At 38.3% G+C, this 15,029-nt stretch overlaps 1 protein-coding gene across 9 annotated transcripts in view; it reads left to right on the top strand.

Moving 5' to 3' along the window:
• Nucleotides 1-14,766, top strand: part of LOC131067563 (uncharacterized) — a 225,361-nt gene extending 210,595 nt beyond the window's left edge. For 4 of the 9 annotated variants that reach the window (XM_058002641.2, XM_058002640.2, XM_058002642.2 and 1 more), the window contains one exon: nt 14,462-14,766. In XM_058002641.2, coding sequence (XP_057858624.2) covers nt 14,462-14,569 — 108 coding nt within the window. In that variant the 3' untranslated portion in view covers nt 14,570-14,766. Of the gene's footprint in view, nt 1-113; nt 384-14,461 lie in introns of all 9 variants that reach the window. The other 5 variants (XM_058002643.2, XM_058002645.2, XR_009359122.1 and 2 more) reach the window with 4 other exon arrangements.
• The last annotated feature ends 263 nt before the right edge of the window (nt 14,767-15,029 follow it).

Raw genomic sequence — 15,029 nt, forward strand, 5'->3', positions numbered from 1 at the left:
ATGCTCTGCTTTCCTGTGGATGTAGCCAAATTGGTGAACCACGTTAAATACTTGTGTTTGTGTATAGTTTCTGAGTTCCTATTTTGTCTAATTATTTTAACAATCGGTATTAGAGCTTGTGAGATCCAGGGAAAAGACAAGGCAAACGATAGTCACGCCCAAGGCAGAGAAGAAGATTGCAGAGAGGAAAACAGTGGGGCAAGAGACTCCCACAACCATGATGGAAAATAAGGCCAAGAAGAAGGCCCTCACCAAGTATGCGAAGAAATATGAAATTGAAGATTGAAAGAAAAGCATTGAGGCCGAACTTGAGAAGATGTAGAAGTACGCCTCTTCTATTAGGACTGTAGCTCAGCATGTATCAAATTGCAGCACAGAAGAAAGTAAGTGGTTTGTTAGAATACCGTTTTTATTATTCTCATTGATATATACAAGGTGATTTTCAATTGTAAGAGTTTGAGCCTTAGAGTCAGTACTCTGTTGAACTTTTTTTAATCCTATCCATTCAGGAAATTTATATATCTGATTTGAAATTGCTGAGGGATAAGCAAAATCCCATCTTTTGCCAGTTTTATAATACACTTGTAAGAGGTGCCGAGCTGGTGAAAAGAAAAATACGAAAATATTATCTCCTCTGACTTCTATCTTGTTGATGTGTTTACCAAAGTACTTTACCCTCTCTTGAACAAAATCACCTCAGATGCTAAGGGTAAGATCAAATAAAATGATTCCAAGGTTTCTACAGTCAGGTCTTGATGAGTGGGTAACTCGATTGTAAATGTGAATTGCTGTTTTCACTTGGGTACTTACACAATTGTGTTGGCAATTGACACTCATCCAGTTTAGTTGTGTTGTCATTGATGGCAACACACATCATTTTGGGTTGGACACTTAACCGGTACTCACCGGTATTCATGATTCGGTAACTGGCATTCAAGTCATTCGGCATTATGAGGCCGACATAGGAGATTGATTCGACAGGTCTACACGACAACAATCAACGGCATCAGTCACAAAGTTATATGTATTTATTTTTGTCTAGGCCGACATGTAAATAAATTGTAATATCATTGTAAGCCGACATAAGGCATTCATGTTTATGTTTGGGAAGGGTATTTAAGTCAGTCCGGTTAGGTTATTTTGCATATACAAAAAAGAGAGAAGGAATATATAGTGGTGTGATATTGTGCGAGCAATGTTGATCGACTAAATGTGAATATAATATTCTGTAGTCGGTCTTGATTTTTGGTTTAGAGGTTTGGGATGCGAAGTAAGTTACTGGTAAAGGAGGACACAGTGAAAACCGGTATAGACAGTGCTTGAACTGGAACTCATCCAGTATAGCAGATGCATTCTTTGAGTTCAGAATTTTGTTTGTAAACCAGTATTTGGTGTTTATAGTCAATGAGGCTCCTTTTGTGATGAGCAGTGCACTCTAGGCGGTTGGCCTACCTGCATGTGCAGGCCCCTATTGTAATATTTATTCATTTGGCCAGTGGATAGATATTGTGGGTCACCAATCCCACCATGGTTTTTCCTCTTTGAGGTTTTCCACGTATAAATCTCTGTGTTATGGTGTATATTCTTGTGGTGGCATCATTTCTACTTATTGTTATATTCTTTTATGGTTACTGGTTACTGAATTACCTTGTTAATAAGGTTAAAATTGATTTCACCGGTAGATCACTGATTCAACCCCCCTCTTAGTGTTCTTGGATTCCAACAAATTGCTCATATCAACTTCGCTTATCATGAATGTGGAATAGGTGTGCTGATAACTTAGGATTTAACAACGAAGCTCTTGAAACTATTCGAATAAGAATTTTCTAAAAAAAGGGCAAAAGGAATAGGGTTTAGGAATTCTATTTTAAAGCCTAGAATGCAAGAAGTGATGAACAAATTTAGTGGAATCAAACTAGGCAAGGCCTCACCATCAAGTCGAACAGCTTGACACAAGCTTAGTGCAATCATCTAAGCTGTATTTCAAAGATGTTCAAGTTATTACCATCAAACATTGATACCATTCAAGTTAATGCATAACATTGGACGTATAATAATTGAAGTTAAGATCATATAAACTCCAGTTGAGCACGCATGACACACTTACAATCAGGAAGAGGCTAGTGGTATGGATTCATGGATTCTACACAAATACATTCAACAAATTCTTTCATTCAATCTAACAACACTTGAAAGCAAATTCTAATCTAACTTGGAGGAATTGAGAACCTTGAATGCAAGACAACAATTAAACAAAAATCACCATCAATTCGAACAATGATTTTTATTCAAATCTGCAGCATCTACCAACAATTCTCAAAAATCTCTCCCTTACCAATGAGAAGCAATGGGGTTTATATAGTCTCAAACAAAACGGATGGCCAAGATTCTATCAAAATCAAGCGCCAAGATCATGCCAACAAAGCCCTAGAGTTGCCCTAATTAGGGTTTACATAAAAAATGGAGCCACCAACATATGGCCCTATAGAAAGACGCCTAGTCATCAAATAGGGAATCTTCTAGAAGATTCTATCCTGCATCTTTCTCTCACAGCATATTCCAAGAATCTAGCTAATACAAAATCTAATTCCTCCATGGACTTGTTGGGTAAGACATCCTGTTGCAAATCAATCACATCCAATGCATCCGAGCAAGCATCCAAGGTGTTCTCCCAATCTGGCATGAGCTTTTGCTTATTGTAGACATGAATCAACAAAGAAACTAAGTCATCCATTTGACTCCTCTTCAAAGAGTCCAACTGATTGAAGTACATGAACTACATCTTTCTCTCAATTCTGCTAAGTGCAAACCACTGGCTTCGCTGACATCCACCCCCAATAATTCCTCAATAGAGGCAAGGCCCTTCGACTGGATCTCATGAATTGATCCTTCCATCTTTGCACAATTCTTTTGTGCGTGCTCATAAGTAGATTTCTTCATGGCTAATGAACATTACCAGCCATGGAAATCGTATTTGTCTCCATTATGCACAATATTCTCCCTGATCAATGTGGACATAGGAATTCTCTTCAATACTCTGAGGCGTGGATAGTCTTCTCCTGAATAGGTCGGAATTCCTCCCAAACTCCCTCTAGATACTGTATCCTGAATATGAGCGATGTTGTCCTATCAAAAGCCTGGACAAAGTGAGTAAGGAAATCATCCACCTGTTTCTTCGTATCTTCAATCTATTTCTCCAATTCCAAGAGTGTATCTCTCGCTGCCTCATTATCTGCATGTAGTCCACGATCAATTGCAATAGGGGACATAAGGGTGGGGTTCTCACGCGTTATCCCTGCAATTTACTCTCTAAGTTTGATATTTTGTTCTTTATATTTCTCTTTCTTCTCCATTTCCCTGTCTAATCTCGCACTGATCACTCAAACTGTGTCACCAAGTTCTTGGGATTCCTTCTCTTTTGTAGTACGACCAAGGGCAACTGAAGTAATCTTGAAATCCATGGGAGTAGCAACATCTTTCATCACATCTCCAATAGGAACAGCCACCTATGCAATCCGCATTCCTGTTTCATCTGTAGTTATACGTGACAAAATCTCAATCTTCTTTGGTTCTTTTTCCTTGTTGCTCCTGGCTAAGTAGTCATCAATGTCGTCAATTGGCTACGCCTCTACCATCTTACTTTTCTTCATACTCCTCATCAGCCAATCGGGAATAGCGGCCATCTCCATACCATCATCAAGACACATCTCTCGATCAAGTTCCCTCAATGCCGAGATAACATCATCATCATCATCAGGATTATCCTTAGTCAAATCATATACATTTTTCCCCAAACTAACCTCCAAAAGGACAGTAGGAGTTCTCGGCTGATCATCATCTTCATTAGGTGGAGCAGATGTAGCTATAATGGAATCAAACTCCAGAAGTTGTCTCACCACCTCAAGTAATATCATTCTATCTGTAAGATACCTAGGAAGCTTGTAAGGTTCAGATTGAAATCCATGAATCCTTAGGTATGTGAAAGTGGGAAATTTATGTACCATGATCCATATTGTTCAATCAACTCTGTTGCCTCCTTGGACAACCTCTTGTGGATTCCGTCCTGCAAAATCCTTGTAATGTACATAGTGAATGCATCATTCACTCTCTTATAATCTTCAATTCTATACATGTTCAACTATGGATAGCATTCATAACTCCTGTACTGCTCTTGTCCATTCCCAACTTTACCTCTGCATATTAATCCCTTGTAAGTGACAAATCGTGCAAGTATATACACGAGGTAGGAAGTCATGACAAATGATTTAGATCTCTTCACATTCCTCAGCTGAAAATCCAGATTGTCGCTTATGATTTTTGACCAATTGATCAATGTTCCCTTCAGACAATCCTAGATAAAATAGAACATCCATCTATGATACAATGCACCTACTGACATTCCCATCACTTGGTTCAATAGGAATACCAATTCTCTATATTCCTTTTTCAAATAGGTGCACGAGTGTCTTGGGAGCCTTGGAATGATGAGCCCTAGGTTCGATCATCCACTCCTTGTTTACTAGAGTTTTGCATGCATTCATCTTCAATTTATACTTTGCTTCATACTCATCTTTTGTCTTGTCTTTCATATCTGCACCACATGGAATTTCGAACACCTCAACAATCGCATCCTCAGCAAGGAAAGCAATGGTGACCCCTTTGGGAGTCTTGATCATTCGGGAGTGGGGATCATAACATCTTGCACACTTCAAGACTAGCTCGCTGCACTATATGGACTTCAGAAATCCAGTGGCCTGGTAGATACCACTCCTCATGATGTTTGCATAAGTAGGAGAAGGAATTTGGTTTCCAATTCCAAACATCCGTTGCCGCATCTGGTCCATGTTCAGGAAATGCATATTCGTGTATGTAATGTCCTTCCATCTGTTGATGTTTAGCTAGGGCGGATCCTTCTAGGGCTGACCTAGTACACTTGATGGCTAAGTGGCCTGTCGGCCTTAGCCATATTGATGGTTCAATTTGATATGTAAACATTGTTTAAGTCTAGCCCTAATCGGGCATCACATGTAACTTGTTATTGAGCAAGACCTATTTGTAACTTGTAATTGTATTGGACAAGACCTATATGAATGTAACTTGTAATTTATAGGTCTGATCCTATTCTTGGCGCCAAAACAATAAGGCCGACCTAAGGTCTATTAGGAGGCATTGAGGTATATGTATACAAGCTGATTTGTAATCATTCGATACCAATTCACATACAACGAACTATCTCTGTCTACTGATCAGCAATCTGCCTTTCTCAAGCGAATTAGTGTTTCAGTCCAGCGAATTCATCCGATTACTTTCTTGACTGAGTAAACATCATACTTGGCTGGGCGAACATCATTCTCGGCTGAGCCAATATCATACAAGGTTGACGACTTCCTTTCAAGGCTTCCGTATCCATTCATAGTAACAGTGAACTTCATCTAGGGCAGCAAAGTATTCAAGGACATAGCCTTTAGCATATTGTATCGCCTACAACAAGATAAGTTGCCCTAATGTGTGCCCTAATTTGAAGTATGCTTCATGTGTGAAGCAAGATTGTAAATCTGCTACTGATTAATTAATATAATTTGAGATCTTTTGTTGCTGAGTTTTTTACCTCCAAGAGGGAGGTTTTCCCAAGGTAGTGTTGTATTATGTGTGTTGCATTTGTTATTTTCTGCTTTCTGTTATCAGTCTGATCTTAAACTAACATGGTATCAAAGCAAGGTTTGGAGCGATCGTGATCAGATTGTTTGACAATAGCAAAGCACTCTCTCCTACTTCACCTTCATCAAGCAATTTCCAGCATTGAAGATGGTGACCGGTTTAAAGGTTGAAGATAGACTTGACAGAGCTTTGAACTTCACCTCGTGGAAGGTTATAGTTCTTATTACACTTGAAGAGAATGATCTACTTCAGTTTGTAGAAGGAAAAGATCAACTTGAACCTGAAGATCAAGAAGATAAACTCCAATTTGAGAAGAATGCAGTCAAAGCAAAGAAGATCCTGATTGACTCCTGAAGGACCACCTTGTGCCTATCATTTCCAAGATGTCTTCAACTAGAGATATGTTCAAGACATTGGAAGGGATGTATGAGATCAACAACACAAGTCGTGCTCTAGCCTTAAAGCAACAACTTCATCACATCAAGATGGCAAAAGGAGAAACTGTTATTGCTTATTTCATGAGGATCTTTGAGTTGAGAGATCAACTCTCTTCTATTGGTCATGTTATTGACAACAAGGACTTGACCATGTTGGCTCTTAATGGTCTTCCTGCATCTTGGGAGTCTTACATTCAAGGATTTAGTGCAAGATCGAAACTTCCCAAGTTTGATCGTCTTTGTGCGGATTGCATTCAAGAAGAGTCAAAACTGATAGCAAGAGGAATTGAGCATGATCATCATGATGTGGAAAATCAAGTCCTTGCTACACGTATGGAAAGAGGCAAAAGAAGGAAGTGGGATAGAGACAGACAATCAGATCTTGTCTCTGAATCAAAAAGGAAGGGGGACTTATCTCACATTCAATGTTTTAGGTGTGATAAGTATAATCACTATGCTCAAGAGTGCAAATTCAGGTCTACTCCTCTAGCTTCTTCTGTGGAAGTTGACATAGGGACACCTCAGGAGGAGCTAAGGTCAAACGTCAACTCAAAAGATTTCTTATTCTAAAAGGGGGAAATGTCAGTTCAACTTCAGAGGGAGCCTGACATTTCAACTTCAGAGGAAGCCTCATTTTTTGGTTAATGCATTCTTCTTTGTGAGAGAAGTTTGAGGTGAAAGCCCTTGTTCCACCCTCTGCGAGTAGGTATGGTGGATCCACCCTCTGCGAATAGAAGGTGGATCCACCCTCTGCGAGTAGGCATGGTGGATGTCATGGAAGAAATTCCATGATGTAACACTTGTGCTTATCCACCCTCTGTGAGTAGGTATGGTGGATCCACTCTCTGGGACTACGCATGGTGGATGTCATGGAAAAAATTCCATGACTTAGCACTTGTGTTTGTTCACCCTCTGGGAGTAGCTATGGTGAACATCATGATGTTTATTTGGTTTCCATCCATGGGAGTAGCCATGGTGGTTGTGTTCATTTGTAATTCCATTCATGGGAGTAGCCATGATGGACCCACCCTCTGGGAGTAGCCATGGTGGTTGTGTTCATTTGCATGGGAGTAGCCATGATGGTTGTCACTATGTGACTCGGTTATTGAGAAGGAATCCTCCCTAGCTAAGAGGGAGTGTTGATGTGTAGCTAGGTCGGATCCCTCTAGGGCCGACCTAGTACACTTGATGGCTAAGTGGCCTGTCGGCCTTAGCCATATTGATAGTTCAATTTGATATGTAAACATTGTTTAAGTCTGACCCTAATCATGCATCACATATAACTTGTAATTGAGCAAGACCTATATATAACTTGTAATTGTATTGGACAAGACCTATATGAATGTAACTTGTAATTTACAGGTTTGATCCTATTCTTGGCGCCAAAACAATAAGGCCGACCTAAGGTCTATTAGGAGGCATTGAGGTATATATATACAAGTTGATTTGTAATCATTCAATACCAATTTACATACAACGAACTATCTCTGTCTACTGATCAACGATCTACCTTTGTCAAGCGAATTAGTGTTTCAGTCCAACGAATTCATCCTAATTACTTTCTTGGCTAAGCGAACATCATACTTGGTTCGGCGAACATCATACTTGGCTGGGCAAACATCATTCTTGGTTGAGCGAATATTATACAAGGCTGGCAAACTTCCTTTCAAGGCTGCCGTATCCATTCACAGTAATAATGAACTTCATCTAGGGCAGCGAAGTATTCAAGGACATAGCCTTCAGCATATTGTATCACCTACAATAAGATAAGTTGCCCTAATGTGTGCCCTAATTTGAAGTATGCTTCATGTGTGAAGCAAGATTGTAAATCTGCTATTGAGTTTAATTAATATAATCTGAGATCTTTTGTTGCTCGGTTTTTCACCTCCAAGAGGGAGGTTTTCTCAGGGTACTGTTGTGTTATGTGTGTTGCATTTGTTATTTTCTGCTTTCTGTTATCAGTCTGATCTTAAACTAACACCATCTAGACGACATCTTGGATTTTGTATAGAATCCACTCTCAACTACCTTTTGTTGATTCTTTCGAATGCTAATTCTGGACTTCGACATTGCACCTGCACAAAGCCAAAAGTTAGTAACTTCGAAAAATCTTCCTGATAACTATTTTCAGAATTAGACAAGTTCTGATTTCTGATGATTTAGACAATTTTTAGGGATGGAAATTAGAGATTATATCCAAATTCCTAATGAATTCTGAGAATATAACATAAATGTGATAAGAATAGGGTCAAAACCCTCATGAAACTCTTGAAAATTATCATTTTCAGACTTAACTAAAATCTGATATGAAGAACTAAGTCTGAAGACACCTCCTTATACTTAGAAAATCCATCAAAATTAAGGTTCAAAAAAAGTCTGAAGACACCCTTCCAAGTCCTCAAATGGCTGCCAGTAAAGTAAGTCTGAAGACAACCTGCAACACTTAAAATCATGTTGCAGCCACTTAAAATGCAAATCTTTGATGAAAACAATTTTCCCAAGTTGAAAAAAGACAAATCTGGGCATGAATGGAGGGCTGGAAATGAAATTTCAGTCTGAAGACAAGTCTGAAAATTGAAATTTCAGATTTACCAGCACCTTGAATTATGATGATAAACCCAGAAAATGACCCAAAAGTGGCATAAAAATGCCCTCCAAGTGAAATTGCCAAAGTTGGGAAGTGGCTGGAAATGGAAAATTTTTTGAGGACAACCTGCAATAATGGTGATTTGGACCTGCAACAGCAATAGAAACCTCTGAAAATGCACTAAAATGTCTTCAAAATCACCTACAATCAAAATCGCCCTAGGTGGAAGTTGCTGGGAAATGAAACTAAGTTTGAAAATCGAACTTCTAGCCAACAATGAAGGTAAAATAAGTTCCAGCAATGGTGAAAAATCAGGTCTGAAGACAATCACAATGAACCTCAAGCAATGGCGCCACCCAACATGGAGGAAAATCACCAAAAAATGGAGGAATTTGACCTCCCAACAAAAATCTCCCCTCTTCATAATGGTGTCACCCAACAAAAATCGCCCGTGTCTGAAAAATTCTCTCCAAACTCATTCCAATGGGCCTCTAAAAATACTGCCTAGGTCTGAATAGGCAGAAAATAATCAACAAAGCACACTTTCAACTCCAATGGTGTCAAGTTGACACTTGATAAAAATTGCCAAGCTAGAGAAATTCGCCCAAATCAACAACTTAGCAATCACACTCAGCAAATATATTATTATTATATTGCTGATCCCCTCTCTTTAAAAATGTTTTCACCCTGAGTTCCCACCACACAAGCAATGTGGGATAAAACTTTTCTCTTTATACTTGCCTCGGGAAAATCGATTTGCTTCCAGGTGTAAATCATTTAATATTCATTGCAAACCATTTGTTAATTATTTTTTATTTTTAAATAATTGTTAGCAATCACAAAAATAATTAAATTTGGGGCTGACTTATTAAATTTTTTCAAAATTTAAATTATTTTGCCCTCTTGGGGGAAAATCGCCCCATGTTGGGATAAAAATCTCAATGAAAAACCTATTAAAATCACTGAAATTCCATTTGGGGCAAAATCGTCCCTTATTGGGATAAAAATCCCAATAAAATTTCATCAAACTTGCATAGAAATCATTTTGGGGGAAAATCGATTTCAGTCGAGTGAAAATTCCAACTTAAATTTCATCATTTAGCTCAAAAAACACTTTGGGGGAAAATCGACCCCTGTCTGGATAGCCATCCGGATCCAAAATCATCAATACTTGCACTGGTGGAAATTTGATCATTACTGGCCCTGGTGGAAAATCGATCATCATCAGGGACATGAATTTTGTCCGCATTGAAGTCATCCGCACTGCCAGTGGAAAAATGTGGGTCATCAGGAGGATTTCCCAACACTTGGTCAAATTTCTGCCTCCTAGTGGAAAATCGCCTTGCATCAGGAATCTGAATGGGGAAAAAAGAGGTCCATTTGAAATCCAATGGAAATTCTTCTCCCATCAGGATTTTGAGTGGGGGAAAATCACGTGTCATCGGAAATGTGGGGGAAAAGAACCTCCCATCAGGAATTTGATCATTTAACCACTCAAAATCATTTGGATACTTGGAATTTTCAATAAAATGCATCAGGACTTGGGCAATTTTACCAAAATTTGAGCGAAACAAAAGGAAACCTATCGGGATAAAGTGCAAAATTAACTTGAATAACTTCATAGGAGCGAGAAAGCAACTCCTAAAGGCCCTAAAATGCCTAGGCACTTAAATATCACTGACGAGGATATTCAAAAACACGCTTATGCTCAAAAGGCTCACACTTAGACAAAATTAGGATCACTTAAACTCTCAACTTTTACGCACTTGATCCTATAACTTCAAAAACCCTAAACGACAATTAGCTATGATCAAAATTCCTGGACTCGGGCACGAGAACTCAAAATTGCCCACTATGCTGCCAAAACCCTATACTAACCAATGCGGAAAGCGAGAAAGAGGGGGGTCCTCGTTTGCAATGGGGCAATGTGTGAAAAGGTCACAACATGTCCCTGACTACTTGAAGTTTTGTTGAATTTAATAAAGGGGCGGAGTGAAAGTTTTGTTGGAATTTGAGGACGATGAAGTTAATAGCTGATGAGATAAGGAGGAGATGGTGTCCCTGATGACGAGAAGGTGAGGCGCTAGTGGATTTGGGTAGTTTTCCACTACACAAATAGAATTACCGCATTTTTTAGATGCATTTTCAAGGAGGCTAGATGGATCTCGTTGTTTCCATAATGTTTGTCATGTTGGTTACTTGCAATACTATCATTGATGGTTGTGCAGAAATCTAAAGGATTGTATTTGGGACATTACTCTCAGTCCATCACATGAGGAGATGGAATTTGATTACAATGGAGAGAAATAAAATGCCATGATCACCATTTTTCCAGTTGCTGTTTTTTGCCATTGACATATCACATTCTTCCAAGGATGGAGATGTTTGAGTTGTATTTTGACTTAAACTGCAGGAATAAAAGGATAAAGAATCAGGGAAAAAGGAATAGACAGAGCAAGTATTTGAATCGATGGTAGGGAGAAAGAAACACAAAGAGTGCACAGCAAATATGAAAAGACTGTGTGTTTTAAGAAAGAGGCATGACAACGGTGGGAGGCGGAAGGGGTAGAGGGATCTTGAAGATGGAATTTTGTTTGACAACATGCTAATTACACCAGATGAGAAGGTCGGAAGAGAAAAGATGGATGGGGAAACTCAGCTTCGAAAAAGAAAGACAATTTGAGGAAGATGCTAGGGGAATTCATTGGTTATCAAAAGAAGCCTCTACAAGCACTACCCAGCACAAATTTGCAGTCATTCCCTTCCAAGTTGCCGCTGTCTTCTCTATTGTAGTCACCACATTTTGGAATATGTGGTGCTAGCAATACACAGTGTATAAAACAAACTTTCAGCGAGCTCATTGTTTAGATGGTACTGGTAATATGCAGGGAGTAAGCAGTTTGTTTTCTAGACATGATTTCTAAAATATGCAGATGTAGAGGCATAAATAATTATGGCAATGGACGAGTGGGAGTTCCTTAGAGCCTATGGGGAGATGTTAGATTTGGCCCTAATTTTATAGGGTATAGAGCAATTGCAGTTGTAATTATAATAACTGAGTGTGAAGTTGTTGGTATCAACTTACAGATTTTGTTTATGATACCATGAATAGCTGGTGACACATTGCAGTGGGAGTTTTTTGGTAGTGAGATTTTTTGTTGTCCAGAGGTGGTTATCTTTATGTGATATGTTGATTCTTAGAAGCCATGGTAGGCTCTTGATTCTAGATTAGTGCATTGGCATGATATAGGTTCTCTTGGTAGATTATATTCTTTGGAGCATGTGGTATTCCTTAATGGAGAAGTTATATCTTGTTGTCATGTTGTGTCCCCAGGTTATGTAGATGTGCAGTGGTAGTTTTGGGTCACTTTTGACATCGATCTTGTTAGTGCTCTTGGTATTGATTATATTGGTCATTTGCTTGGAGAGCTTCATGATGGTGCAACATTGTTTTGAAGCTTAGCAATGGATTGATCATGGAGGTTCTCTTGAATACTAAGAGAATTGGGTGAGGCTGGAGTTCTCTTGGGATTAGAGAACATTTGTTGAGACGGTATTTCTTTGGAGGTTTCAACAAGAAGACCGAGGAACCTACACCTAGAGATGGACGTGAGTTCATTATGGACCTAGAGATTGGTCTTGGAGAGAGTCATTGTGAGTTGGTGTATACTGGAGGAGCATTCTCACTCCCCACTCTTGGTCTACTTGGCAGATTTATCTCCTTGTGCATTTAAGTTTAGGAGATGTTTGAGATGGTTCCTAGTTTTGGAATGATTTTGAGTTTGATTTTCCTTGTATACAAGGGTTTACATCCATGTTGATTGGGTGTTGTTAATGCTTTCATTTGGGGAGGTAAATGAGATCATACTTGGCACAGTTGAGCACTTGGTGGTGTTGGTAGAAGGATGAGATATGGTTTGCATGGATGTTTCTTCCTAGAGTTTTTTGTGGTCATCTATTGTTTTTCTTTAACAGCGGTATGTGGTCTTTTCATGAGGACTTGGAGGATGTCAAGTGAGATTTTGCAGCAGGTTGGTTGCAAGTTGTAGGCTATTGTAATTTGATTATTGCTACACCTTTTATGTTAGTGCTGATTGTTAGATTTGTGTTATTCTGGTTAACATTGCTCATGCAACATGTGGATTGCTATATAAGAGTCTTCTAGTTTTTTGCACATCAACGGGTTTTTGGTGTGTTTTGTTGGAAGATGGGATTTTTTTTTAACAAGATAGTGGATTACACAGAATTGTTGTATGGGTTGGATATGTTGGCATGATTTTATTGATGTTGTATGGTTAGCTGGATGTGATTAGCAATTAGCTGTGGTTGCTATTCCAACTATAGTGATTGATTCTTGGCCTATTTATTACCATGGGATTTGGTGATTGTATTTGGATATTGGTTGAGAATGGAAATCAGGGGATAGGCCATGGAAAACACACTTTAAGTGGGAAGTTGTTCAAATGTGAAGTTGCAGCATGAGTCAAACATCAAGTGGGAGATCGTTGGGATGTGAAGTCTGACTCTTCATTTCATCTTCCCATCTCTATCCCTTCGTCTTCTGTTGAAGACTATTGTATAAATACGAAGGTAAATCTCTATGTATGTAAGCTACAATAATAATAAAGATCTATGCTTTGCTTTCCTATGGATGTAGCCAAATTGGTGAACCACGTTAAATACTTGTCTTTGTGTATAGTTTCTGAGTTCCCAATTTGTCTAATTATTTTAACAATACCCATTTTGTACTTCCATCACGAGTATGTACAAATGATATTATTAAATTTTACTCTCTGGGCATTGATGCCTTGTCCTTTATTCATAAGTAGAATCTAAGCTCTGTACAAAATTAAAATGTTTTTGTTTCCAATTTTAACATGTTTGTAGCGATACGGCAATACCAAATTAACTTGTTATAATATATGTTATTTCCTTTCCATCTTTCAAACCTTAAAATAGTATTTTTCTTGCATCCATCCAGTCCTAGGAAACTCTCCATAACAATTCGACTAGTTGTCCCCGGACCTTATTAATATATTGTTCCATAAGGTTACATATGAATGTTGAAATGTCCAGACAATGATTACACAGCTTTATTTAGGTTGCATCTCATACATGAGTATATAGGGAATACACAGTAGGTAGCTTAGCCTTAACTAGATTCTGAGGTTGTAAATCAGCACAATGACGGGCAAATTTTTCGAACATTGGCTCGTCTTCATACCTCAGGTTCTATTAAAAAGTACTTTGATTCTTTGAAATTCCAATGGAACTGTTCTTATTGACTGCCTCCAATATTGTTGGATGAATAGCGTCAACTTTTATAGATTTGACTACTGTTTGTATTGTTAGTGTGTTTGACAGCAGTGCTTCTGTTGGAAAATAAACAGATCATCCATGTCTCTTATTACCTTAACTGATTTCTGATTTTAGTATACAAAATCATCAAATATTATATTGTTTGAAAATATAAACCTAATCATCCTTTTTGTTTTGAGAAGCATTACAAATGAAAATGAAATTGCAGCTCCCATTATTTTACTGCACGTTTGATCAGACAAAGATGTTATTGCAAAAGACGATCCAAGAAATGTAATCGTTGCACATTTAAGTTATGGGTTTTGTTTGTGAAAATGATATTCAGTTTGTTCTTCTTTCTTCATTATTGTACGTAAATTGTGAAATTTCATGATCCTACTGTTAAATTTGCTGGTGCGCCTAAGATAAATAAGTCGTTTTTATCTCCATGGTGGACTAAACTGTTTTCATGTTCATGCAGTTTGGCAGTCGAATAGCGAGAGAGTCTAATCGAAGGAACTTTGGTAGCAACCGTGCAGCAAATCAAGCAGCTGCCGGAAGTGCAATGATTCATTCTCTCACAAAGTAGATATATCTGTATTGAAGAAAGGATAATATGAACTATGAGCCTACCATTTTTTTTTATCAGTGATGTATTTGTTAAGATATTTTATCAGTTTGCATAATGGAATCAACTCATGTGACACCTTTCAGTTGCTTTGTTACTGAAATAAATGTATCAAATACAATAAAATACCCTCTTTTTAGCATGAAAACATTGAAAACTGTCTCATTTTCTTTGAACCATCAAACTATGGTCCATTCAAATACTTTTTACACTTATGGATGTGGAAAGTAACTAATCTAGGCCCAAACCTAAAAATAGCTGTGATCGTCACCGAACCCAACCAAGATCATGACAGGCCAAATAAAAACAAGGTACCTGAATCAGACATATAGAGAGAAGTAGAGTTTATGGCCCCCTTAATTTAATTAAGAAGAAAAGAAGAGTCGGTTAACGTAAGAATATGGATAAGAGGAGGAACAGG

The sequence above is a fragment of the Cryptomeria japonica genome, chromosome 10 (genome assembly GCF_030272615.1).
Source record: "Cryptomeria japonica chromosome 10, Sugi_1.0, whole genome shotgun sequence".
NCBI lineage: Eukaryota > Viridiplantae > Streptophyta > Pinopsida > Cupressales > Cupressaceae > Cryptomeria > Cryptomeria japonica.